This window comes from Cornus florida, unplaced genomic scaffold, assembly GCF_030987335.1.
Source record: "Cornus florida cultivar Cherokee Brave unplaced genomic scaffold, ASM3098733v1 CherokeeBrave_3.0.0_Hap2_Chr10, whole genome shotgun sequence".
NCBI lineage: Eukaryota > Viridiplantae > Streptophyta > Magnoliopsida > Cornales > Cornaceae > Cornus > Cornus florida.
In genome coordinates, this window is record NW_026775580.1 from 90,791,156 (window position 1) to 90,818,370 (window position 27,215).

At 37.0% G+C, this 27,215-nt stretch overlaps 2 protein-coding genes across 2 annotated transcripts in view; both read left to right on the forward strand.

Moving 5' to 3' along the window:
• Positions 1–14,904, forward strand: part of LOC132278118 (receptor-like protein kinase 5) — a 29,980-nt gene extending 15,076 nt beyond the window's left edge. The window contains exons 4-5 of the mRNA XM_059779938.1: positions 11,562–11,937; positions 14,731–14,904. Coding sequence (XP_059635921.1) covers positions 11,562–11,937; positions 14,731–14,904 — 550 coding nt within the window. The remainder of the gene's footprint in view (positions 1–11,561; positions 11,938–14,730) is intronic.
• A 4,151-nt stretch (positions 14,905–19,055) lies between these two features.
• Positions 19,056–23,240, forward strand: LOC132280132 (receptor-like protein kinase HSL1). Its single transcript, XM_059782254.1, has 2 exons — positions 19,056–21,965; positions 22,065–23,240. The coding sequence occupies exons 1-2, from the start codon at positions 19,337–19,339 to the stop codon at positions 22,490–22,492; spliced, it is 3,057 nt and encodes a 1,018-aa protein (XP_059638237.1). The 5' UTR covers positions 19,056–19,336; the 3' UTR covers positions 22,493–23,240.
• Positions 23,241–27,215: the final 3,975 nt, after the last annotated feature.

Sequence of the window (27,215 nt, forward strand, 5' to 3'; positions counted from 1 at the left end):
ACCACATACACCTTTGTGGATGGTGCACAACACCTCTTTTACCTCTGAAGGGGTGACACATCTTAAATACGGACATGAGAAGGACCTCTGATACAACTGTCCATGGAGGATTGCATACTTCGCAGTGTTTGACCTTACATTTTTTGCTTCGCCCCTTTTTTCAGGTAATACCCCCTCTTAGATATGTGACATGATCGGATCTCTCTAGCTGGATTCGTATGGAATTAAAAATATCTGATTGGCCAGTGCCATTGACGGTGCGTATAATTCGTGTATTGGCACTACTCTTGCCAGTGTTTTCTTTGATCCTGATACGTTGTAGGCAAGTTGGTCTGCTTCATAATTCTCTCTTCCTCCTCCTGCTCCATTGCTAATCGGTAGGCTTCCATAGTGGGCTCTTTCGTTTTGTTATATTCTAGTACCTATTTTACAATCAACTGGGAGTCGTTGTTGACACACAGGTTCTTTATTTTTAGCTCTTTGGCTAGTCTTGGGCCAGCTAACAGTGTTTCGTACTCGGCCTTATTATTGGTCACCTCAAATTCTAACCTGAGCGTCAGGGATAGACTTGTACCTTTGGGTGTTCGTACCTCAATTCCTATACATGTTCCCATTTGGTTAGAGGATCTGTTGACGTAAAGTTTCCATTAAAGCTTTTATGTTGCCTCTTTCTCATTCTCTGGTTCATACTCTAGCAGAAAGTCAGCGACTGCTTGACCCTTTATTACCGTTCGGGGCTCGTATGTAATATCAAATGAGCTCAGTTCAATTGCCCACTTCATGATCCTTCCTGATAGATCGGGTTTGTGCAGAATTGTCTTGATCGGGTATGTCGTCATGACAATTATTGAGTATGACTCGAAGTAGTGTCTCAACTTCCTTTTAGCGTGTAATAAGGCTTGGATGATCCTTTCTGCCTTGGCATATTTCTTCTCGGCGTCTGTCACTGTTTTGCTGGTATAGAACACTGGATGTTGTTTTCGATCGTCCTCCCTGATTAGGGCGGCGCTGGTTGATGATTGTGAGATGGCAAGGTATAAGTTTAGGCGTTCGGATGGCTTTGGGGCTAAGAAGATCGGAAGATGCTGCACGTACTCCTTTAGTCTAAATAACACTTTATGTTGTTCAGCTCCCCAATTCTGTTTTCCATCATTCCTGATCGCGTCGAAGAAAGGTTTACACTTATCTGACAACCACGATATGAATTGATTGAGGGCTGTTATCCTCCTTATGAGCATCTGCACATCCTTCAGGGTTTTTGGCTCCTCGGTCTCTATCAGTGCTAGGGTCTGCGTTGACAATATGCCCAAAGAATTGACCAAATGACACTCTGAATTAGCACTTCGCAAGGTTCATCCTTATGTTGTGCTTTCTCAGCTTGTCAAATACCTCCTGAAGGTGGGTGAGGTGGTCCTATTTCTTTGTACTTTTCACCAACATATCATTGATGTAGGCTTCCATCATTCTTTCCACATGCGCTTTGAATATCTTGTTGATTAAACGCTGATATGTCACCCTTGCGTTCTTTAAACCGAACGACATTACTTTATAACAGTACGTCCTTCGTTCTATTATGAAAGAAAAATTTTCTTCGTCGTCCGGATTAATGGGAATTTGGTTGCAGCCCAATTAGGCATCCAAAAAGGTTAAACGCTCGAACCCAGTTATGGCATCAACCATCTAGTTTATCTTTAAAAGTGGGTAGTTTTCCTTGCGGCAAACTTTATTCAAATTGGTGAAGTCGATGCATACTCTCCATTTTTTGTTCTTCTTCTGCATAATTACTACGCTCGAGAGCCATTGTGGACAATGTACCTCCCTTATGAATCTCGCTTCATGCAGACTATCAACCTCTTTAGCTATTATCTTATTTATTTTCGGTGTAAACCTCTTCAGCCTCTACCGAACGGGCATGAAGTTCGGGTCCACGTTTTGTCTATGGTAGGCCAGCGTGGGATTAACTCATGGCATATCCAGTTGGCTCCAGGCAAAGACAAAAAAGTTTTTCCTCAGGATCTTGATTAATTTCTATTTCTCTTCATCTACTAGCAACGAACCAATCTTCGTGGTCCTTTCAGGCTCCCTTGGGTCGATCTGCACTTCTTCTGGTTGTTCCTCTATAAAGACTTATTCCTTTACCTCAATTTCACTTGTCATCTCTTCGGGTGGAGGGCTATGTAATTTCTATTTGGAGTTTGCGAGGGATGTGATCACCTTGTCTTTGTCCTTGGCTTTGAACATCACTTACTTATTTTAACAGTTAAACAATTAATTGCATGCAGTAAAATAAAGTAAAGTATAAAGTTGGAGATGACACCAGGATTTTAGCGAGGAAACCCCAGTTGATAAAATACGTTAACTGTTATGGGAAAAACCTCGTGGACTTGTGCAGTCTAAAGTAAACCAATCTAATATGCTTGAAACAAAGTATACCGAACTTTGACTCTAGCTCACACCCTATTGTTTTACACCACACCAACCGCTGACGATCCTCTGACTTTGCGACTCCCCGTCCAACATCAACTTGACCTCAGGCTTACACTTGATATTTGTAGAAGAGTAGCAGGTAGATCAGACAACACTCCGTGAATGCTCCAACCTTTCCAAAGTGTAACTGCGTTTACTTCTGTTGTTCAATTATCTGAATGATGTAGAAGAAGATATGTTTTATCTGATCGATGTTAATACGACTGTATGATCACGATCAGGATACGAATACCACAACTTTAAACTCACTAGGTGAATATATGTGTATTCTAGGAAGACAACAGAAAAATCAACTTTGATTTTCTGAGAGAAATAAACTTCCTAAGGCTTTGAATAATATTAGAATTATAATGTAAAAGCTGTGTCTTAACCAATGTATATGACATGGTTTATATAGAGTATAGAATGACTTAATCCCTCTGAAAATAAGGTAAATTTCGTGCATAAGATTTGGTACAAATCTAAACCAACTGGGAAACAATTCAGAATAAGGAAACTGAAGTTGTATTGTAAACAGGACATCTTGAACCGGTTCAAGGAAGCTGAACCGGTTCAAGTTTGGCAGTGACTCAAACTTGAGTATCTTGTACCGATTTAAGGAAGCTGAACCGGTTCAAGGTTGGCAGACCTGAATTTCAAATCCTTGCTGTCTTATTTCATTTTACAGGAATTTTAGATCAACATGGTAAGTGTAGAATATCCAACCTTGTTCATATTCCTTCCTAAAGTAATGTTCTTACCTTTTTCTTCACAAACTCTTCAAGTATGATAAGTTTGAACTCTTTCCTAATTCTGTAGTCCCTGTCGAAAATGATGACTTGTAGAACAAGTAATCTAAATTACAACTCAACTAAGACTAATTATGTCTGCGATAATTGCCAAAAATAAATTAATGTCTCACAGATCCATCTCCTCCCCATTAATAGATTGTAAGATGGATGGATGTCAACAATGATAAAGTTCTCTTTCAAATTTCTTCGGGCTACACAGACAGGGAGTTCGATCACTCCAATAGACTCTGCTCGGTTCCCATCGAACCCTACTAGTGGATTTCTTATTGGCCTGACCTGCATTGGGTCGACCATTAGTTGTTCAAAAGCTAACTTTGTTATGATGTTTGCACTATTTTTGAGTCAACAAAGACCCTTTTGACGAGGCAATTTTCCACCATCAAACTTATCATTAATGGGTCCTCAAGTGAGGTCTGGACTCGACCCAGGTCAGTTCCTTCGAACTTGATCAGGTTCATACCTCATTCACTGTAGATTATATTAACACTGCATAGCCTTTTCAGTTTGTGGGCTTGCCTGAGGTGGGATCTGTGGCGCTCATTTGCCTCATCATCTCCTTTCGATCTTCCATGGATCTTGTTGATGACCCACAGAGGTTGTCCCTCGTGGAGGTGAACTCTTGGGTTTCCTCTAGAATGCTCATCCGGGCGGGGATACTATTTTGTCATCAAGTAGTTGCACAACTCTCCCTTACCAATTAGTGCTTCGACTTATTTTTTCAAGTTCTTACACTCATTTATCTGATGCCCAAAGTCATTATGAAAAACGCAAGGCTTGGATTCATCCCTTTACTAAAGCGGCTGCTTGATCGGTTGTTGCGGTTGGAACTTACTATTATTCTGTTGGGTAATTTACACAGACCTCTCCTATGGTTTGCCATAATTACAAGCGGCACCCTTCCTGTTCCGGAAATTATGTGGACCTCCCCTATTTTTTAAAATATCCTACACGGACCTCCTTTATGTGTGACGGACCGTTAAATACATTAACGGACCTGTCAAAATTACTGAAATACCTTCTCCTTGGCATCTGAAATTACTAAACTACCTATTAACTTTTAATTAAAAAAATAAATATTCTGCTCAATCTTTCCACTGCCATATCCTCCCATCGCCGGCGACTTCTTCCATCGCCATCTCCTCCCACCGTCGACAACTTCTTTCGCCACTTCCGCCACCTCTTTCCACCGCCATCGCCGTCACCACCAACACAGAGAAAATCTTGGCTAACCAAGCCCAAAGGAAAAACTTTTTTGTCGCAGCCGTTTCAACTCACTATCAGACCTTATTCGCCGCCGTACAACATCGCTATCCTGAGCACATCCATATATATATCTTCAAGAGAGATGAATGAAGATGGAAGCTTTCTGTTTTTGGTCCATGAACATCACAACTCTACATCCGGTCGGTTTGGTTTTGTTGTTTTCTTATTTGGCTCTCTGTTTGGTTTGAACGGGAACTGAAACATGCCGGACTGGTACTCACTACTAGGTCAGACCAAGCTTACCGAAAGAGGTTCGTCGTTTGTTCACCGGAGTCACATGCATGCCTTGCAACTCACTGGATGGTCTGAAATTGCAGCTTGCTGGATTTCTGTCACCGGAACTGTTGTTCGCCTTAACTAAGACATGCTGGGGTTGTTCGGTCTTTGATTGCAGCTCGCCGGACTTGTTGCTGCAGAATGAAGATCACTGGAAAAGCTAGATGTTTCTGAACTAGAGGTGCGTTGGTTCAATCACTGTCATCGGAGCTAGTAGTTGTAGTTTTGGAGCTCGCGGTTGTGTCCCCATCACCGAAATGGGTATGTCTTCAGTCTTCGTTGGAGTTTGCACCAATAGAAGTGCACCGAAGATGAAGTTTTCTCTATATTTGCACAGACGGGAGATCACCGAAATCATGGTTCGTCTGAACTGAAACTTGGGTGTGTCACCGGTTGCTATTGGGTTTTCAATCTATCCGCTGATTCATCTGAACTGAATCATGGTTTATCTGAACATCTGAAAAATCTTGTTGTCTTGAATTTGAAGAATTGCCATAATCTTTAAAAGATTCCTAGCTCTATGCATTTTCACGTTGAATTCTCTCTTTGATTTCAGTCAATCCAGCTGCTCCAAATTAGAGTGGCCAACATTTTTTGAAGGATCCCCACTTGAATTAAACTTTTTGTCGTTACAGTTATCAAGTAGCATCAAGGAATTGAATATGGAAGACTATAATATAACATATGTGCCCAGCGAAATTGGTTGTTTGGTGTCCTTGGAATTTTTGAATCTTAGAAAAAACAAAATTTCTAACCTACCAGCTACCATAAGTAGCCTTTTGTTCTTGAAGGCCCTCTCTGTAAGTAAATGTACTCGGCTCGAATCGATTCCAGCGCTTCCAGTAAATTTATTGACATTGCATGCAAACCACTGCACATCATTGCAAAGCATAAAAATAGAATCAAAATTAGCAGAAACATCATTGAGAAGTTTTTACCATTGTCCCAACAGTTCTGCATATAAATTTAGTAGAAATCTACTCTGTTAGCAGGTATGCTACACTCCGTCTTTATTACAGAGAATTATGGGTTTTTTTTTTTTTTTTTTTTTTTTTTTAACGGCGGTGAGGGTCTGGTTTTCTCAGCGAGCAAACATGAAGGATGGCCATAAATAATTAAATCATTTAAAACCAATATGCCCATAAACCACTTCTCTTCATACCTTGAAAAATCAATTTTGGGTTTGTGTTTAGCCCTAGTATGTAATCAATTATATATATATATATATATATATATATATATATATATATCAATTGGTAGGGATAAAGGTATTTTAGGCATTTCATGAAAAATAGTTGCTAACGTAATCATTTTTTGTCGTTGACTGGCATTAACCGTAACGGAAGGGAGGTCCGTGTAGGATATTTTAAAAAGTAGGGGAGGTCCGCGTAATTTTCGGAATAGGAAGGATGCCGCCTGTAATTATGGCAAACCATAGGGGAGGTATGTGTAAATTACCCTTATTCTGTTGGTATAATCATGCTAGAGTTGTCTTAAGAGGGGTGACCATTTCATCTTTTCGCTGCCTCTTTTCGGCCTTCCATGGAACTGCTCGAGGTTGAGCAGTCGGTGCTTTGAGGGCGTTCATTCTAGCCTAAGTTTTACTTTCCATAGTAACCATTATTGCTCTTTTTGTACAGATCGCTTCCTCCTCCTCTAACTGTATGTAGCCTTGCCCTTTTGAGTTGAGTATCTCCATAGTTGGTGGAATTTTATTCACCAAAGACGTATGGAACTTGGTTCTTCTGATCATCGATAGTTTGAACGCTTCTACTACTGCAGACTATGATACCCCCTAATTTCTAAGCGCGGCTTAATCAGGTCTTCACCCAAAAATCGGGAGATATCAAACGGTTAATAATAAACAAGCACATAATACAAGAGGAAATAATAACGCTTAATGGAAAACTAAATAAAATTGATAATCATTAATTCCTCTGATACCAATACTGTAAACACATCCAATAAGTAATAACCGTCCAAAATATAACTCGGGAATCTGTATATCATGGACCCTTAATAAATATCCATAAATAAATAATGTCTAAGTCTACTGAAGTAATAAATAAATATGTCTCAATAATAAATGAGAACTAGATAGTGTTATACGTCAATATATCCGAAGGAGTAAGTATGAATATCTCTGATCAGCATGAATAATTTTCTAGGACTACAATTGACGTGAACCTGAAAAGTAAATTGTGGGTTAGACCCACAAGCAAGCCCTCTCTACTATGACCTAATTAGAAAATCGATAATCAATACATCCCTAGCTAAAACTCATGCAATAGATATATAATGAATATACACATATATATACTATAGATGCTCACTGAACATATGACAGTCTTAACCAGATAGAGGGTATCACTTAAAAAATCGCACACAAGGTGATTAAGAGTCCATTTTCTACCAAGGCCAACATATATCCTATATCCAACTACTCATCTCCGGCAATATACACTTCAGTCTTAACCAATGATTCCAAGACCTCAAGCTCGTATCAGGGTATACAAATAATATATAATACTACGCAGCCATATCCCAACAATGACACTCATAAAGATAGAAGAACGTAGCCATATCTCGACAATGGTACAATATAGAGTGAGTCTAAACTTATTTGCTAGCTCACCTGCGCATCACATATCAATAGTCATATCCCAACAATGGCGAAAAAATATCAAGGAGATTAGCTTATTAACTATCTCAATGATTCCGTTACAGACATACATCAATCTCATCAATATCATATTTACCAATGATATAAAAGATACATACAACCAAATATCATGTTTTTAGACCACAATAACATCAATACATATGATTAAAAAAAAAAAAAAAAATAGATTATATTATTTGATTTCATAGTTGAAGCATTATCATAAAATCATTTGTAACTTATTAGTTTATTTAATTTATTATTAATCTTTGTTACACGTAGTGGTCTATAACACGTACATACATAATTAGCCAATATAACCTTGATTCCAATTTCTACTCATGTTTTTAGACCACAATAACATCAATACATATGATTAAAAAAAAAAAAAAAAATAGATTATATTATTTGATTTCATAGTTGAAGCATTATCATAAAATCATTTGTAACTTATTAGTTTATTTAATTTATTATTAATCTTTGTTACACGTAGTGGTCTATAACACGTACATACATAATTAGCCAATATAACCTTGATTCCAATTTCTACCAAATTGGTAAAACCGACCAGCCACTATCATATTGTCCAAAGTGGCAAAAACAAATATCCAACTAATACGTTACAGTTATATAATATTTATAATTATTCAACCAACACCTAACTAATACAACATTATCCAAATTGGTTATAACAGTATATAACTAACACGTAACCAATACAATATTGTTCAAATTGTTATAACAATTTTGGGACAAAAGATATAATTAACATGTTATGCGCCAAAATTGATTTCCACAGTATATAACTAACACGTAACTAATACAACTTTGTTCGAATTGTTATAATAATTTTGGGATAAAAGATATAATTAGCACGTCATGCGCCAAAATTGATTTTCATGTACAACAAATTTGGACATAATTAAACAAAATAGATAACAAACAATAACAGGGAGTTTCGGTTGATGTCTATGGGCTACACGTCGACAGAAACAGGGGAATCAGTTGACGTCTGCTACTTACACATCGGCCGAAATAAGGAAATCGGTTGACGTCTACCGAAACACAGGAATCGGTCGACGTCTACCGCTTACACGTCGATCGAAATAAGGGAAACGATCGACATCTACCCCTTACACGTTGATCGAAATAGGGAAACATGTCGACGTCTATCCCTTACATGTCGACTGAAACCTATTTATTTCTCCTTTGCGATTCCGACCTCCAGTTTCGCAACTCCATTGTTTTGGGTCCTAAGCATGGTTTCTATATTACAAATGATCACCAACAATTATTATGGTGAATACACATATCCCCCAACAGTTAAAATGCCGGTTCATACATTAAATCAAAAAATTAATAAAGTTTAAGCATGTATATATAAACATGATTAACAGCTTGTTCTAATTCATCTGACAATAATAATAGTCTGTTTAATTATTTGATTTAATCCCTAAAGCCTAACATGTGATGGAGAGATTATCAATTCAAATGGGAAGAGATAGAGATAAGGAACTTGCCTTATAATTTTCGGATTGAAAACCAACTACTCTTTCTCCTGTTTTCTTGTCCAAATGTCGGCAGCCTCCGGGCTGCCGTCGTACCCTCGCTCTAGTCAAATTAAGGGTATTACAATTTCTACCCCCAATTACAGCCTCTCTCTCTGGTCACGGCTTCTTTTTCTCTCTCAACCCTGACATCGCCTCTCTGTTCTCTCTGTGTGTGATGTACATTTAAAACCCTTCCTTTACTGTAACATATATATATATATATATCTCCCAAATAGTCCAAGATAAATTCTTTGGCCCAAATACTTAGTCCAATCCATTATTTCTAAATAAATAAATAGAACAATTAACTAAGCAATTAATTGATTTAATTAAATTAACTAAACAACAATTGACAAGTAAATCACATCACCTACAACCCAACAAGTAAATGCAAATAATTAAATAAACCATCAAATAACCAATTAAGTAAACATGGACAATTAAATAATTAAATAGCATAAAGAAACAAATACTTCAAATAATACAATTAATTCAAATCATGCCATAAAATTCAAATTATGCAATTAAATTAATTAAAATAAAACCTTTAAAATATAGGTGTATTACAACGGATGGATGACAATCAACCACTATGCTTATTTCTAGGTTAAACCTGGTGAAGAAAAGCCTGGAGTCGCTCTCCCTCTTGCTGCCTCATAGTGAGTAAACTAGATATGTTTTTCTCGATCCGCCAATTGTCGTAGTATTGGCCTATAAACTGGTCGCAGAGCTTCCAGAAGCTGTCCACTGATCCTCTTGGTAGGTGTTTAAACCAACTAAGTACTGGTCCGGAGAGACTTGTAGGAAACACCTTGCATATCAGGGCATCATCCTCGGTATCCAAATCCATCATCAACTAAATGTGGTACACATGTTCTATTGGGTCTTTAGTTCCGTCGAATGGCGTAAACGTTGGCTTGGTGAACTTCTTTGGCTTTGGGGGTAGAGGATTTCCTCAATGAAGGGTGATTCGACTATTCGGGCGGACGCTTGAGTGGCCTTGTCATTCATTGATGGAGTTTTCAGGTTCCACTCTTACTTCTTTATGTATCTTTGAACGTGAGTGCTTTGATTCGTTTTGTGCATTTCATCGAACGTCTCGTCTGCAGTTGACTCTCTTGGTGTCAAGAGCTGAGTATCTTTACGTTTTTCTTCCTGAGACTTCTCTTCCGATATCGCCTCTTTGCGCCGTGGATCCACGTTTACATATCCTATCTGATCTAGTTGTTGGTGGACATCGTCTTTGCTTGCTCTTACGATCTCCATTGGTAGACGCGGAAGCGGTGGTAGATCCCTCTGCACCATCCGAGATTTCAGTTCGGCATTCTCCCATCGCAGGGTTGACGAGCTGCATCAGCTCATAATGTCTGGTTTGTTCGTTCTTGTTTCATTGACGCTGAGTTATGATTCAGTGTGGAAATCGATGGGTCTTCCTTTTGCTTCCCACAGACGATGTTAGATGTAGATAAAAAAATCATTTCTTTCTATTGATGAAAACTTTTTCTCTTACACCAAACACTACGCCTCTTCTTTCCTTTCTTACTCTATTTATACATCTTTTTTCCTACCCTAATTTCTTTGTTTGATCCCCAAGTTCTCTTTCAATGGGCTTTCCTTTCTTCATGGGCTGGCTTGTATCCGACTTAACTTCGTGCTTGTGGGCTTCAAAATGGGCCGATCGGATCAAGTGTGAGTTTAGTCTATTTGCCTTGGGTGACACATGGCGTGTTTTGTGTAGTGAGTGTATTTAATTCATTGGAACACATTTTTGTAACTTCAGCGGGCACGTGGATGCCTAAACAATTTGACTACCATAGAAGGCTAATTCTGATTCCCATACTGATGCAACCCATGTCGGTTTGCAACAAATGAAATAAATTGAACAAAAAAAACATATACACAGGAATGCAAAAACAGCCATATAACCAACATGTTTTCCTTATTGGTAAATCAGGCTGGAATATCAGTCATTTGAAAACAAAAATTACAAAGGTACTACCCAAAATTGAAAATAAATAAGAGCATTCAAATCGTCACGAACATGTTCAATATGTTAGTCTGAGAGATGGAAGACATGCAAATAAAATAAGATGTCCAGGAAAAAACATACAAATACAAATAAAAGAAACAAACTACTACGAAGGTCCGGAGTACAACTATATATGCATTTATATATAGATATACTTATACATACATACACACAGACAATGTCGTCCAGAGCCCCGCTAGTTCCAAACCATTTTTCGCAAATTAGGTTTTCTTATTTCTTTTATTTTATTATAAGGGTATTTTTTACATTTCACTTGGTAAATTAACAAAATGTCCTTAATTGCAAAATTTTGAAAATGCGGAAGATAAATTGAACACGATATTTTCACATCTTGTATATAATGAGAGGGTTTGTTTGCACTGTACCCTATATAGCTTTTAATTTGTTACCAATATGCATAACCAAAACATTTTATCTTTCTAACTATGAATTCCAGAGTATGCTCGTACAACAAAAGTGAACGAGAAGATTGATGTGTATAGTTACGGAGTAATCCTTCTGGAACTAGCAACCGGAAGGAAAGCCAGTGATGGAGATGAAGAAATGGGGCTAGCAGGATGGGCATGGCATCAATTACAAGAAGGCAAGTCCATAGAAGATGCATTGGATGAGGAGATCAAGGAACCTTGTTACTTGGAGGAGATGAGTGGTGTGTTCAAACTTGGGATCAATTGTACTTGCACATTGCCTTCCACCAGACCCACCATGAAGGAGGTTTTGCAAATACTGTTACGGTGCAACAAGACGATGGCATTTCAAAAGAATAATGGGGGAAGTGAGTATAATGCCGCTCCCCTGCTCAAGAATTCTAAGCGAGAGAGGAGGTTAGAAACCGACGATGATGATTTGGCGTCAAATGTTTGATGCTGTTGAGAAATTTCACAAATAAGCAAGAAAAATTTGGTAAATTTCACTACTATAGTGGTGAACTTTTCCAATTGCATGGAACAAAAACTTAGAAAAGGTTTTCGTAATTACCCTATTTAGAGTAATTAAATGGTAAAATGAATTTTAGTGAAAACATTAAAAGTCTTTTGTTTTATGTACCAAAGTACTTTTTTAACATTAAAAGTCTTTTATTTTATGTATCAAAGTTTTTTTTTCCCTAATTTGTACTCACACATCCCTTCTAAGGAATTATTGGTATCTAACAGGAATCGATCCTAAGACCTGATACTTCATGAAACATCTGGATCCAAATATTTTTTAACTAGACCAACCCCTTGTAGTTACAACATAAATTTCAAATTATTGTTAAAATCCTTTTTCTTTTATAAGTAAAATATTCTTTTCAAAACACATATTGCTCGAAGTAATTGAACGTATAATTTGACCAAAAATCCCTGCTAAAACGAAACATAGATTTATCAACCAAACTACCTGTTACACCTATAAAATTAAATTTCTTATAATTGATAACAAAAATATTAAATGATTGCAAGTTAAGTGGTTAGATTATGTAAATTTTTCAATTTATGTTAGTTGGTTAGGGCTTTAGGGGAAGGACTAGGAGATGAAATATCCACTAAGCAAATGAGAACTTTTTAGGAAAAATTATACTCTTATCCCTTAAAATTTAGGTAAATTACACATAGACAAAGGGTTTGGTTTTAATTACTTTGGCCTCCTTTGAGATTGCGTGTCTACTCAACGACGCCTTTGCTCACAATGAAAATTCAAAAAATAACTAAATTGTCATTTTCTTGTGTTAAAAAACCTTAATAAACTTATATTTTGACATAAAATAAAAAAATACCATGAAATACCACTCAAATGCAAAGTATCAATTTTCATACCAATTTTATATTATTAATGTAATGTTTCTCATTTTTTATTATTTTTCGGGATTTATTTATTTTGCGTCTCATTTTGCGTGTCACGCACCAGTTAGCATGCCAAGAGGGTTTCAATATTTAATGATTTTTTGATTAAGTGTTTATCGGAAGAATTGATTTGTACACAATTTCACCTCAAACCGCACATTAACAAAGTCTTTTCTTCAAAAAACCGAAAGTGATATTCTATAGATCAACAATCTTCCAAATACACACTGTTGATTTGGCTTGGAAGCTAGTGTAACGGGTGGACATTTGCCCATTTACCCAAAAGCTTAAGCTATTGAGTAGTGCCCCATCCAGATCCGATGTGGGACAAATGACTCTTGTTACATTCTCCCCCACCCAAACCGCAATTCCTTCGTAGCGACTCGGGTTACCCTGCCTACCCGAGTTGGAAACTCAGACGCACTTGCCCATTTATTCAAAAGCTCAAACTATTGGGTAGTGCTGCATACTCACCCATTTATACCTAATCACTTTCCTATTTGGATCCAATGTGGGACAAATGACCCCTGTTACAACTATCCAATAAACTTTTATCCATATCAGTATTGTGTAAGTCTCGGACTAAACATCTTAAATGAATGCAATGCTCATGTTTCTTTCGAGGAATGGGCATAATTATGTACAAATCAATTCTCTCCTAATGGAGTTCTTTTTATCGGACAAAAATAATGATATCTCGAATTTTCTTTACTCGTAAATCCTCCTTCAATTATACAGAAATTAAGCAGAGTTACCAATAAGTTTTGCTAGATTTATTGAGTGAAGCTTTTATCTTATTTTAAAAGGACAATTTGATCCTTTTGAATAAGAAGTCGAAGGCATTTTAAACCTAAATAATTATTCCCAATTTATTTGTAATTATTTTGCTTAATTCAATTAAACTGAAAACTAACTTTAAAAATAAACTACTCTTAAATGTAATTTTCTCTTATTTATTTTTGCTAAGGTGGCATTTTCAATTGACTTTGTCAACGCCTACCAGGGCCACTAATAATAATAATAAATCAGCGTAAACCTAAGATTTTATAACTATTGCTGCAACTAATATCACAATTACATAATTAATAATTTCTGACTCCATTAATGAAGAAACTTCAATTTTGATTGAAATACTCGAACAAATTAAATCTAATGTAAATACACCATTTGGTTTGAAAATTCAATGATTTATCTTTGAAATTTTTACCTATTTGATTGTTGACCAACGTAAGCTCAGAAGTTTCTAGGGCAAACTACAATGACTTCCCCTGAGGTTTACACTAATTGCAATTAAACCTGAGGTTTGTCATTTTACTGCAATGTGAATCCTTGAGGTTTTTCCCATTTTGCAATCACCTCCCCTCCGTACAAAAAATAATATTTTTTCTCAAAAAAATAGTTTGCAGTGACTAAAATGTCCATCAACAACGTAAAAAGTTGCTATTACCCTTGTAATGTAAACAAATGACAATAAAAATCATGTTAAGTGGACCAAATTGCCTTTAAACCACTAACTCACCATTGTCTCTCTCTAACCCACCTTCACCACTTCACTACCACCATCCCTTATTATGCGAAATCCATCTGTAACCTCTGCCACCAATACTGCCCACCCCTTCTTTCTCTCTCTCTACCCACCACTGCAATCTTTGTCACCACAACCAAAACCCATCAGTTGAACCCGTGAAAAACCCACAAAAAATCCAACCAATTGAACCCATTAAAAACTAAAACCCAGCCAATTGAATTCAAGTAATATTCGAACAGTATATCCAATCTGTGAAATGGTTATAAAAATATAATTAATATGCTGATTATGGTAATGAAGAAGGAAATTGAAATCATCAGACTGCCTTTTGCTCGCCGGTCGATTCTCCCTCTTGCTCGCTGGCCGCCGTGCAATTTGAAGTTCTTGCAGATGCGGGAGGCGGTGGCCTCAGAGACTGAGTCCGGATGGGAGAAGGCGGTGTGGTCGGCAATGGCAACTAGCAGCGGGGGATAAAACAACGGTGAGGACTGTGAATCAGTCGCGATTCTGGCGACGAGACTATGAATCAGTCGCAATTACGACGAATTGGGTTTAATCGTGGTTTGATTGTATTATTCATGGGTTCGATTAAGATCGGGTGGAAGAAGTGGTGGGGGTGGGGGTGGGGGTGGGGGTGACATGGGTTTCAGATTGGGTGGTGGCGGCGATGGTGGTTGATGGTAAAAACGGGTCGGCGTGTTGGAGGTGGCGATGGACACACTTCTTGTTCAACAAATCAAAGAGGGCAACAAATCAAAGAAGGCTAAAGAGGACAAAAAAAAAAAAAAATTCCCAGCTGCGGTAAGAAGATGCAAGGGAATAAAATTGAACCCAATTGCTACAGGCCCTAAGGAGCTCTCTCATGTATTCTCTGTCAGCCAAATAAAAGGGGCAATATCATAGCTGTGCCATCGCCGCCGTGGGCCGAAGCTACGTCGGCCACCACAGATCACGTTGCAGATCGCCGCCACCACCGTCCTCAACCCCCCCACAACCACCACCGATATGTATTGCGAAACAATTATGCAAAGATCTCGCGCTCAGCGACAGAGAGGTTGATCTCGTGACCAGGTTCAAAGTTAGATCACGATGGTAGTGGCGTGGTTCACGGCGATAGCTTCAACATAGTTCATGGTAGCGGCGGCGGTGTTGATAAGAGAGAAAGGATGTGGGGGGGAGATAAAAAAAAAAGGGAAGAAAAGTAATTGTATGGTTGAGGGCAAAATAGTCATTTTAATTTTTAGATATTTAACAATATAATAACGAGGGTAAATAAATTCATCACAAAATCTGATATAGGGAGGTCTTTGTAAAAAAATGCCAAACCTTAAGTTTGTTTGTTATTAGGCCAAACTTCAGGGGAGGTCATTGTAATTTGTCCAAGTTTCTACAACTGGGTAGTCAAATTTTACATCCATGTACCAAGAGGCTAACATTGGAGTTTTTGTTATTTTATGTTAAAATATAAGATTATTAAGATATTTTAACATAAAAATATAACAACTTAATTAAAATTTTAATTTTTATTAATGACAGAAGTGTCATGAAACACATACGTCATATCTCATAGAATGTTAAATAATAGTTTCTATGTTGACCAAGTCAAGTCTAAAAAATAAAAATACAAATAGTCAGGTCAACTTGGGCCACAATTGTTTGGTTTTGTACGTTTATGGAGAAAAAATTAGTGCGATGTGAAGTTATTTCCTCGTCTTTGCACTATCTATGTGGGTCTACGTTCAAAAAAGGCGTTCCGCACGGAAAATTACAAGAAGTAGCATCTTCCACGTTCTTTTGTGTTCACATTACGTTTGGTGTGTTTTTCTCCAAGAATAATAGTGTGTTTGTGGTACTTAATAATTTATCTTATTTCAGTAAAAGAAACTGCATTTATATATATATATATATATATATATATATTATCAATCACGATTATAAATATCTTTTGTATGTTGAAAACTATAAATATACAAAAAGACATGATTAAATTTAGGCTCATCAATATTAGTCCAATGGAAATTAAAATTTTCATCTCAAATTCAAGCTTAATTGTAAAATTAGTTGTCCGAATTAAAAGGATGGATTGAATTGAATCTGATCCGATTTATCCAATCCAAGTCATACCCTTACTTCCCTCCCAACATTTCATGTAGGCAAGCTTAGAATTAATATATGGTTATTTTTATTTATTTATTTATTATTTATGAGCTTTCTTGAAGTCATTGGATGAAAATTCCCGACATACTTTTCTATAAACAGTAGTGTATAGTTGCGATCAATTTAATTTTTCAATCAGCAATTTTCATTGTACTACGTAGTACCATTTATGCAATGAGCCAATTTTTTGTTAATTGATAAATTTGTGTAGAATATAAGAGCTACTCCCTCGTCTTATATTAGTTGTTCAATTTAAAAAATTTGACTCATTATTATTTTTTATTTTTGAGTCATTTGAGATCATTTTTAGTCATATTCTTTTTATATACTTATATATTACCTATATCCCATATTAAATGTCTATTTTAGTAATTTTGACTCACAAAAATTGTGAATTAAACTTTTTGAAAATGACAACTAATATGGGACAGAGATAATACTAGTTTGCTTTTGGTTAATGAAAAGTCATTCGTTTTAAGCATAAGAGTTAGCAAATTAGTATTTCATTTTTTCATTGATGCCTCAATAGTTCAATGGATTAGTTCCGTCGGTGAATTTTGGAGTACCAGATTTCGACTCTCTGCATCTTAAAAAAAAAAAAGATTAATTTCTATTTTTATCAAAAAAAAAAAAAAATGTATTTCATTTTTCCTATTTTTAATTCCATAATTATGTTTTGGGACAACGTTTAGTTATGTTTCTATACTCAAATCTTTTTTTGTTAATTTTTTGAGAATTTCTATACTCAATCTCCTCTAAAAGAAGATTAAAGGAAAATGTGCTGTATAAATAAGAGAGTATTATAATCTGATGATTGTAACGTTATATTTAAACATAGGAAAAGAAAACAATAATGACTACAATGATTTAACGTAAGAGGGAAAATGCTTGGAAATGTCAAGATTTAGCGTGTGAGGGGATCCAAGGGTTGATTGGTGGAGTAGAATCTTCTTATCTTTAAACATACGCTGAGGGTGGCGTTCTCAGTTGACTGACTGTTCCAAGGCCCATCAGGGGCCCACTAATAAGAGACCCTTTGAACTTTCAAAGTGGAATTTTTATATTCTTATTATTATAATTAATTAATTAATTAATTTTTTTTAATGTCGAAATGAGTGGTTTTCACAACGCCACCCACAATCAGCAGTTGCATTGAGGTTATCTTGAGATTTCTAAGCCACTTTAATTTTTATCTATTAAATATTATTTTTATTATTATATTTAATCTTTTAAAATTATTTTTAATAATTTCATCCTTTAATATTTTTGAAGGTCATTCTCTATCTCTTACATTTCATGAATAGGCCGACTTAATAGTAGAAAATGAAATTATAATATTATTATTGTTTATTGACTAATTTTGTTCTACATTGTTTAATCTATTAGTTTTAAAATTCCAATGAAAAATTTCTTTCTTCTTTAATACTATGATAGAAATAAGTTAATGTAACAACTCCATATACTCATACATCCTTTCAGAGTTGCATGATTCTTTGATCATTTAATTATTTTACCTTTAAATGGAAGGAAAAATACATATTGAAATTTACCATGAAATTTCTGATCTTCATCATCATAATAATAATAATAATAATAATACTAATACTGTTATCAACAAAAACAGCACAATGTCTGTCATAGGGCCATGTTTTGTTCCAATCATAACATCATCAACTCCTTTTCTTGGGTGGCAAAAGCTGTTCCGAACTCTCCTTAAACATGGATGAAAATTTTGTTTTAATTTTTTTTGATTCTTTGTTATATATATATATAATGAATAAAATCTTGACAGTCTTCATTGTCCATGTCAAGATTTTATTCATTGCATAAATTGCAAGTACATGTTATTCGAGTGATTGTGCTATTTCTCGTGTCTAAAAATTTGTGTTCAATTCTTACATCCTTCTCTCCACCTAACCACGAACCATTAACCCCTAACTTTCTCACCTTAATATATATATTTATTGACTTCCTTTTCTAATAGAATTCCAGGCATACAAATGTATTAGGAATTTTTGGATAATCTAAGTCGTCCACTGTTATTATTAGCCTCGGCACATCGATTTGTGTAAGAAATTTTTTAGCTTCACTCGTGTATATCACTCAACTATGAAAGATGGATATATATAATTTTGATTTAAGAGCTCTAGAATTTAATTTAAGTGGAAGGTTTTAGGGATTGTTATATCACTTGTTCAACCTGATTTAAATTGAACATTGATTAATGACATGTACAATTCATGAAAGAGAAAATATAAGAAGCAAATCACATCAACTACCATGTTGTTCCAATGATTAAATTAGACCTCCTATTTATTAACCTGTATTTGAGGCTTACACCCACCTTCTCTTCAAAACACGAATTTATTAACCTGTATCATAGGCTTGCACCCCCTTCCCTTTAAAACACTAATCCTAACATCCTTGTCATGAGAAAACAAAAAAAAAAGGGAGGAGACTTTTAGCACCACATTTTGTATCAAAATTCTCCATAGAGACTTTTAGCATTTTCCATTGAAGACTTGTTGAAAATAAAAGTATTATTATGTTATTGGTCCATCAAATACTTATCAAACAGAGAATAGTATAATTTTGCTTTTGAAATTTCCATGTTTGAATTTCAGCCGTTGACTTTGAAGATTGCATTTCCTGTCAGACCAATTCGAATAAACTCTCCTACCTGGAAAAGTAAAACTCGGCCAAACCCAGATTGTTGCTTTGCAGAGAGACCCAAAACCCACCCCTCCAAATGTCGAAAATATCCCCAACATTTCTCCAAATCACACTCTCTCTCCTCATTTTCACCCTACCCGTCCATGGAAACTCACAAACCACCGCCGATCAAGAGCAAGCAATCCTACTGAAGCTGAAACAACACTGGTCCAATCCACCCTCCATCGAACATTGGAACTCAACCTCAACCCACTGTACATGGCCGGAGATCAACTGCACAGGTGGCTCTGTGATTGGACTCTCACTCGCTGAAAAAAACATCAACGGAACAATCCCACCATTCATTTGCGACCTCCAAAACTTGACCCTTCTTAGTCTTCTAAATAATTTCATCCACGGACCGTTCCCTACTGTCCTCTACAACTGTTCCAAACTTCAAACACTCGACATCTCTCAAAATTACTTCGTCGGATCAATTCCCAGCGACATCCACCGGTTGTCCTCTCAGCTCCGGGAGCTCAACATCGCCTACAATAACTTCACCGGTGACATTCCCGCCTCAATTGGGCGGTTTTCGGAGCTCAGGACTCTTAATATTGAACTAAACCTGTTCAACGGAACTTTCCCGCCAGAAATTGGAAACTTGTCGAATCTTGAATTACTATGGATGGCAGTCAATCCGTTTGCCCCATCGAAGATACCTTCGAATTTTACCCAGTTGAGAAAACTCAAAAGTTTGTGGATGTCGTCGGCGAATTTGATCGGAGAAATCCCGGAAGCAATCGGGAATATGACGGCCTTGGAGCTCTTGGACGTGTCGACAAACCAGTTGACTGGTAACATTCCTAATGGCGTGTTTTTGTTGAAGAATTTGACTACTCTGCATCTTCACAAAAACAAATTGTCCGGGGAAATTCCAACGTCAGTTGAAGCTTTTAACTTGGATGTGGTTGATTTATCAGAAAACAACTTGACCGGGACAATACCGGATGATTTTGGAAAACTGACCAAACTGACCGGTTTGGCTCTGTTTACCAACCATCTTTCCGGCGAAGTCCCCCAAAGCATTGGCCGGTTAGCGGGGCTGCAAGTTATAAAGTTGTTCGGCAACAATCTATCAGGACAATTGCCACCAGACCTGGGGCGATACTCAATGCTCAGAGAATTTCAAGTGGCCAACAATCAGTTTACAGGTCAATTGCCGGACTATATATGCGCCAACGGAGTGTTGGTAGGTTTAGCGGCAATGTACAACAATCTCACCGGTGAATTGCCAAGTTCACTAGGGAATTGTATGAGCCTGTTATATATTCAGGTTCATGGTAATCGACTTTCCGGCGAATTTCCGGCTGGTTTATGGACGTCATTGAATTTGACACAAGTGATAATAAAGGACAATCTCTTTACCGGTCATCTTCCTGATAAATTGCCCAGAAACTTAACACGACTTGAGATGAGTAACAACCAGCTTTCCGGTGAAATTCCAGCTGGGATTTCATCATCGAGGAATTTAACGGTGTTCACAGCAAGTAACAATCTCTTCACCGGCACAATTCCACAAGAGTTAACAGCTCTTCCATTCCTGACAACTCTTTCGCTTGATAGGAATCGGCTTTCCGGGCATTTTCCTTCAGAAATAGTCTCATGGGATTCACTGAATACTTTAAATCTCAGGGAAAACCAACTCTCTGGGAACATTCCAGCTGAGATTGGTTCTTTGCGTGTCCTTACTTCTTTGGACTTGTCAGAGAACGAATTCTCCGGTCAAATTCCATCTCAAATTGGCCGTTTAAAGCTAAATTCATTCAACCTTTCTTCTAATAGTCTCACTGGGAGAATCCCAGGTGCGCTTGAAATTGCAGCTTATGATGACAGTTTTTTAAACAATCCTGGTCTTTGTTCAAATAACCCATCATTGGCCATTCAAGTTTGCTCCTCAGGAGCAAAAAAATCTGGCAGAATTTCCACCCAGCTTTTTGCTATTTTGATAAGTGTAGCATCAGTTGTGTTCGTTTTAGCTATTATATTCACGTTCTTCGTGATCAAGGTTAATCCAAAGAGAGAGGTTGGATTGGATTTGACCTGGAAACTCACTTCATTTCAGAGGTTGAACTTCACTGTGTCGAGCATTTTGTCGAGATTGACTGAAAACAGCATAATAGGAAGTGGGGGATCGGGGAAAGTGTATCGCGTTCCGGTCAACAGCTCAGAAGGCGAATTTGTTGCTGTTAAGAGGATTTGGAACAACAGAAAGTTGGACCAAAAACTGGAGAATCAATTCCTTGCAGAAGTTGATATACTAAGCACAATTCGCCACTCCAACATAGTGAAATTGTTGTGCTGTATGTCAAATGAGACCTCGAAACTTCTTGTTTACGAGTTTTTGGAAAATGGTAGCTTGCATGACTGGCTCCATGGAAACAATAGGCCTAGGCAGCCAAGTGGATCGGGTTCAGTCCACCATGTTGTCCTGGACTGGCCTAAGAGGTTCCAGATTGCAGTTGGAGCAGCCCGGGGGCTATGCTACATGCACAGTGACTGCTCACCACCTATTGTTCATCGCGACGTGAAATCAAGCAATATCTTGTTAGATCCCGAATTCAATGCGAAAATAGCAGATTTTGGCTTAGCCAAGATGTTGATCAAGCATGGAGAGCCCAACACAATGTCAGCTGTGGCTGGCTCAATTGGGTATATTGCTCCAGGTATGTCATATACATGGTACATATATAAAATTTCCTAGCTTTTAATTTGTTACCAATGTGCATGACCAAAACATTCATCTCTCTAACAATGAATTCCAGAGTATGCTCTTACATCAAGAGCAAACGACAAGATTGATGTGTATAGCTTTGGGGTAGTCCTATTGGAAATAGCAACCGGAAAGAAAGCAAGTGAAGGAGATGAAGAAATGGGGCTAGCAGGATGGGCATGGCATCAATTGCAAGAAGGCAAGTCCATAGAAGATGCATTGGATGAGGAGATCAAGGAACCTTGTTACTTGGAGGAGATGTGTGGTGTGTTCAAACTTGGGATCAATTGTACCCACACACTGCCTTCCACCAGACCTACCATGAAGGAGGTTTTGCAAATACTGTTACGGTACAAACGCAGGATGGCATTTCAAGAGAATAATGGTGGAGGTGAGTATGATGCCGCTCCCCTGCTCAAGAATTCTAAGCGAGAGAGGAGGTTAGAAACTGACGATGATGATTTGGCGTCAAATGTTTGATGCTCTTGTGGAATGGGACCGAGTCATCTCTGGTAAAGATTTTCTGTTGTTTCATGTAGTTGCGGTTGTTCATAGCTCATAATTTCACAAAAACTAATACAAATCGGTGGAATTTCATTATTATAGTGGAAAAAGTTGTTAGAAATCACAATTGTAATTATGAAATTTCACAAATAAGCGATTGCAAATTGGTGAAATTTCACTATTATAATGGTGAATGTGGTGAACTTCACCAACCACACGGAACAACAAAAAATCATTAAAACGGAGGAAATTTTGATTGTGTGAAATACTTCATAAGATTGTAGAGAATTCGTGTCACTTTGCGAGCAAGAAATCACACCATTTGGGGATGCATTGAAGACTCTCTCTATACTTATAGTGAGCTTGAGATCCTCTCCGTTATTATTTTTTCTCTTTTACTCAGTATTGTTCGATCTGATAGTTCATAATACTCCACATCAGTTGATTAACATTTTCTTTAGTTTCTCAAAACAAAGCAATATTTTTTTAACAAAACATCTTCTAATGTGGAATGCTCTAAACTATTAAGCGAACATCACAGAGTAGAAAAGAGAAGATGTAGAAAGGATCATTGTCTAAATAAGTGAAAATAGTTAGAATAACATAAAACGCAAGAGAAAGAGACATGGTTTCTCTTTCTCTTTTTTAGTAGGTAAGTCGCGCAAGGGTTAAATTGCCATGTACTTTGCTATTTATGAGAATCAAATTTCCGAAGCTTCCATGATTCTACCATTGCCTTTCCTTGTGTATACGTGTGTTTTTATGCGCTTTTGATGGGCATATATAGCAATGTGAAATTCTGACGCGTTTTCATTACCTCCTCCTAATAAAGTTTTCCAAGTTTTCATTAACTCTCTTGGATTGGTTTTTCAAATGATACTGTGGAGTTTTTTGGACTTAGAAATAGGGATATTCTAAAAAATGGTAAATATTTTTGACACTATTTAAAATACTATAAATACCAAAAAAAAAGCAACTTAACAAAAAATAATTAAAAATATCTTATTGAAAAATGATTATTGTGTCAAATAGTTAATGAATTGTTAGACATACTATTTTAATTGGTTAATTATGCAACAAATGAAGAGATAGAGCCTTTCACTTAATTGTATTTGGTATTGTTCGGCTCCTAAAAACCATGGTCTTTTCTAAGTGCGGAAAGGAGGGTAAATGTCGGGCGTGCCGGGAACTGCTATCGTTCCAAAGTGGATATCCGAACAATTATCCAATACAAGATTGCAGGGATCAGACGATTATACGAAGGACTGGAATTACCACATTCGGAGGTTCTTTTTGCCTTGAAAAAGGACTTCTGGACTACTCTATGGTTAGTGGAAAGGAAAGCGGTATTGAAAGTGCAGGACTTCAGTGTAAGGTGCTGGAAAATAAGAATAATAAGTGCAGGACTTGAAATGTAAGGTGCATTGCATGAATGTAAAGATACATGAAATGTAATAATTGAAGTGCTGTTTTGCTGTGTGATTTGAACAGGGTTTGTAAACTAGTTCTAAGTGTTCTATTTATAGAACTTTCCATGCATGTAGCAGCTTGATGTGGCAACTCCAGCAATTTCCACGTGGCCAGATTTTGGACTGCCAAGTGCCCCATGTTCTCTTGGCAGTTGTAACTTCTTTCTTCCATCTTCTCCCTCATTTGTTGCATAACTCCAGCCAGCCATGTCTCTTTAGTCTTTTATGAACTTGTATCGTGGGTAGTTTTTTAAAGTGAATTCCCACTCATCCTCTTTATCAACTGACAGATGTCCCACGTCTCTGTTCTTCTTCCTCATGTTGTCGACTTCTTCCCTTAATTTCAGACATAATTTTATTAACTTTAGCCTTGTCATCCATGATCCTTGATAACTTCCCTCGGTTAGTGGTAGTTCCCCTATGAAGTTCCACCACTTTCAACTGATGTATTCTTGTTTGGCCAGGTGTCCCACGATCTTTATAATCTCTTCCATCTGCAGACTCTTTCTTTCCCTATAAAACTCCATATTTATAATGCATATATAAGGAAGTTACTTGCAGACCCACGTTACCTTCAACCTAGGTAACCTCCTTTTGTTTGGACTTTCCATTTTAATCTTAACTCTTATGGCGTCGTGGTTATTGGAACCAATATATTGAAATGGTGAATATCGAGGCTTAGAGGCGTGTAATCGCTTCTTGAAGATAGTTGAAGCCTCTCCCACGTGCAATGGAAGACAAATGGTAGCACTATCTCCGGGATTTAACTAAGCCCAGATATCAAATCTGTATGTTCATGAAGGTTACACTTCTTTTTCATGAACCTGTGTATTTATCTCCGTCCGATCAACCGGAAATATGAAACTCACACACTCAAACTCAATAGTTTGAAAACATTTTTTCAAATCTCTTTCTCTCTCTTACATGTATTGAGAGTGTGTAATATAGGCTACGTAGGTTTTCTATTTATACTAGTATATTTAGAAGACATTAATTAAGTATTTAATGTAACTTTAAACTTAACTCATAAATAACATATCAATATAGTAGATTAAATGCATCGGGTGAAAACTTAAGTTTAAAGTTTGTAAAACCAATACTTTGTCTTCATAAATATAGAGTTACTATATAAATTTGAAATATAACTCCAACAATCGCTCACTTGTTTCAAATTCCTTTTGTTGATCAGTACAGTCATGTGCATCAATAATGGTGTCTTTTGGACTTGAACCATTACCTAGTGTAAGCACCCTTGATTTCATCTAAGAACTTGGTGAACGATGTCTTGAACCAAGAACCACGTTAATGAATAAGAAATACTACACACACATTTTTGTTCAGAGATGAAGTACTAAAGCTTGACACGTTTCGGCCATGTGTCCGGAATCCATACTTCTGAGTGTCATTAAGGATCAAGCATGTCTAGATCCTATAGAAAAGGCCCTACTTCCACACTCAGATTGGTGTGTCCATCAAGAGTGACCTTGCACACTCCAACCAAATACTGGTTATGGACTTATTAAGAGAATTTAATCTCGTCCTCCTCATTGCAAGATAAATCAGTAAATTTATCAAGAGTGATTGTATACACCCCAATCGAAAATCTGATCTATAGAATTCATTAAGAGACTCATGTCTTAGCCTTCTCATTGATTATACGGTGAATCTATCAAGAGTGATTCTGTACACTCTAATCGAAAATCGATCTATAGATTCATTAATAGATCTAAAATCTCAATCTCCTCGGTTATAGGATTGAGCACCCACATCACATTATAGGGAAAGAAACATTGATGTGCTCACACAAGTTGTTATGTTACTTGTTTTTCCCATTGAACCCAGGAGAGATATCATTGGGTTGGGTTCCATAACAATACAACTTATTCAATTGCAGGCTTTAGTTCCATCCCTTTCGATGTCTTGGACACAAGGTCCCTTCACATGTCTTTCGCTAGTGGATATGCCAAATGAGATATGGCCTTGGACATTAGGTCCCTTAACATGTCTTTCGACAGTGGATATGCCACATTAGATTTGGCTTTCACTCAGTAAATTGTGATAATCCATTAGTCAGGATCTCTTCCAAATAATTGTGCTTCAACTGCATATGTATGGACTTTTCATTGTAACATTTATTGTGAGCTTGAAGCATCACAACCTTATTGTTACAAAAATATTTTAAGGCAGTATAGGCTAACTTTGTATTGGAATATCCTCCAGTAAGATCCTTGCCCGGTGTGATACTCCTCGGATCCGAGACACGGGTTGATCAGGCCCAGGCCCAAACCCGAGGGAACATCTAACAATTAATATTTTATAATGAACACGAAATACAAAAATAAATTAAGAAATGAAATTAAAGCTGAAAGGAACTAAAAATAGAATCCGCAAAATGTTATAATTATTAAAATCCATCAAACCCAAACTCCAAAACTCCATCAGTTTACAGCTCGAGAATCCATCTCTAGTGGACCCCTATTAAACATCCAAACAAATATAAAACAATTGTAATAACATCCAATAATAAACTATGGAGAGAATCCTACATCGTCGGAAGAGTGAATAGAGACCTCTGCTCAGCACGAACACATCTAAGCCTGGAACTGTCGTGTACCTGAAAAACAGAAGTGGGTCAGGCCTACGCGCAAGTTTTATACTTCTACAATCCAAACAGAGGCCCAATACGCATGTGCATCCTAAACAATTCAACAATAGCTAATAGTCCGTAGGTATATATATATAGTCACACTAAAGGACTCTCACTGGACTACAGGCCGGTCTCAACCTGAATAGAGGTAACATGCCTAAATGCACACGAAGTGAGCATGTGTACCTAAACCTAAACAGGGTACACCTCTAACCATCGTATCCAGCTATGCATCCTAATGCATATACGCTCCATAACCGTCAATTCTGAGACTCAAGCTCATATCGAGGTACCATAACAATATATTTAAAGTCCATCCCGAATCCTAGTAGTGCCCCTCAACTAGTTGTTGCCATGACACTACAATCAATAGGACTTAACTTTTAGTTAATCGAATTCTTAATCCAGAGTAGGTAGGTTTTGGTATTTTGAATCCAAACCGCCCTTAGTATACCACCGTCCTATATCGGTGTATACTATCCAATCATCCAATAGTTGATAATATCAACAATTAAAGTAAACATCAACTAAATCCATACATCCCTCACTTGATACCAACAGTAGTAATGTAAGCATCGATAAG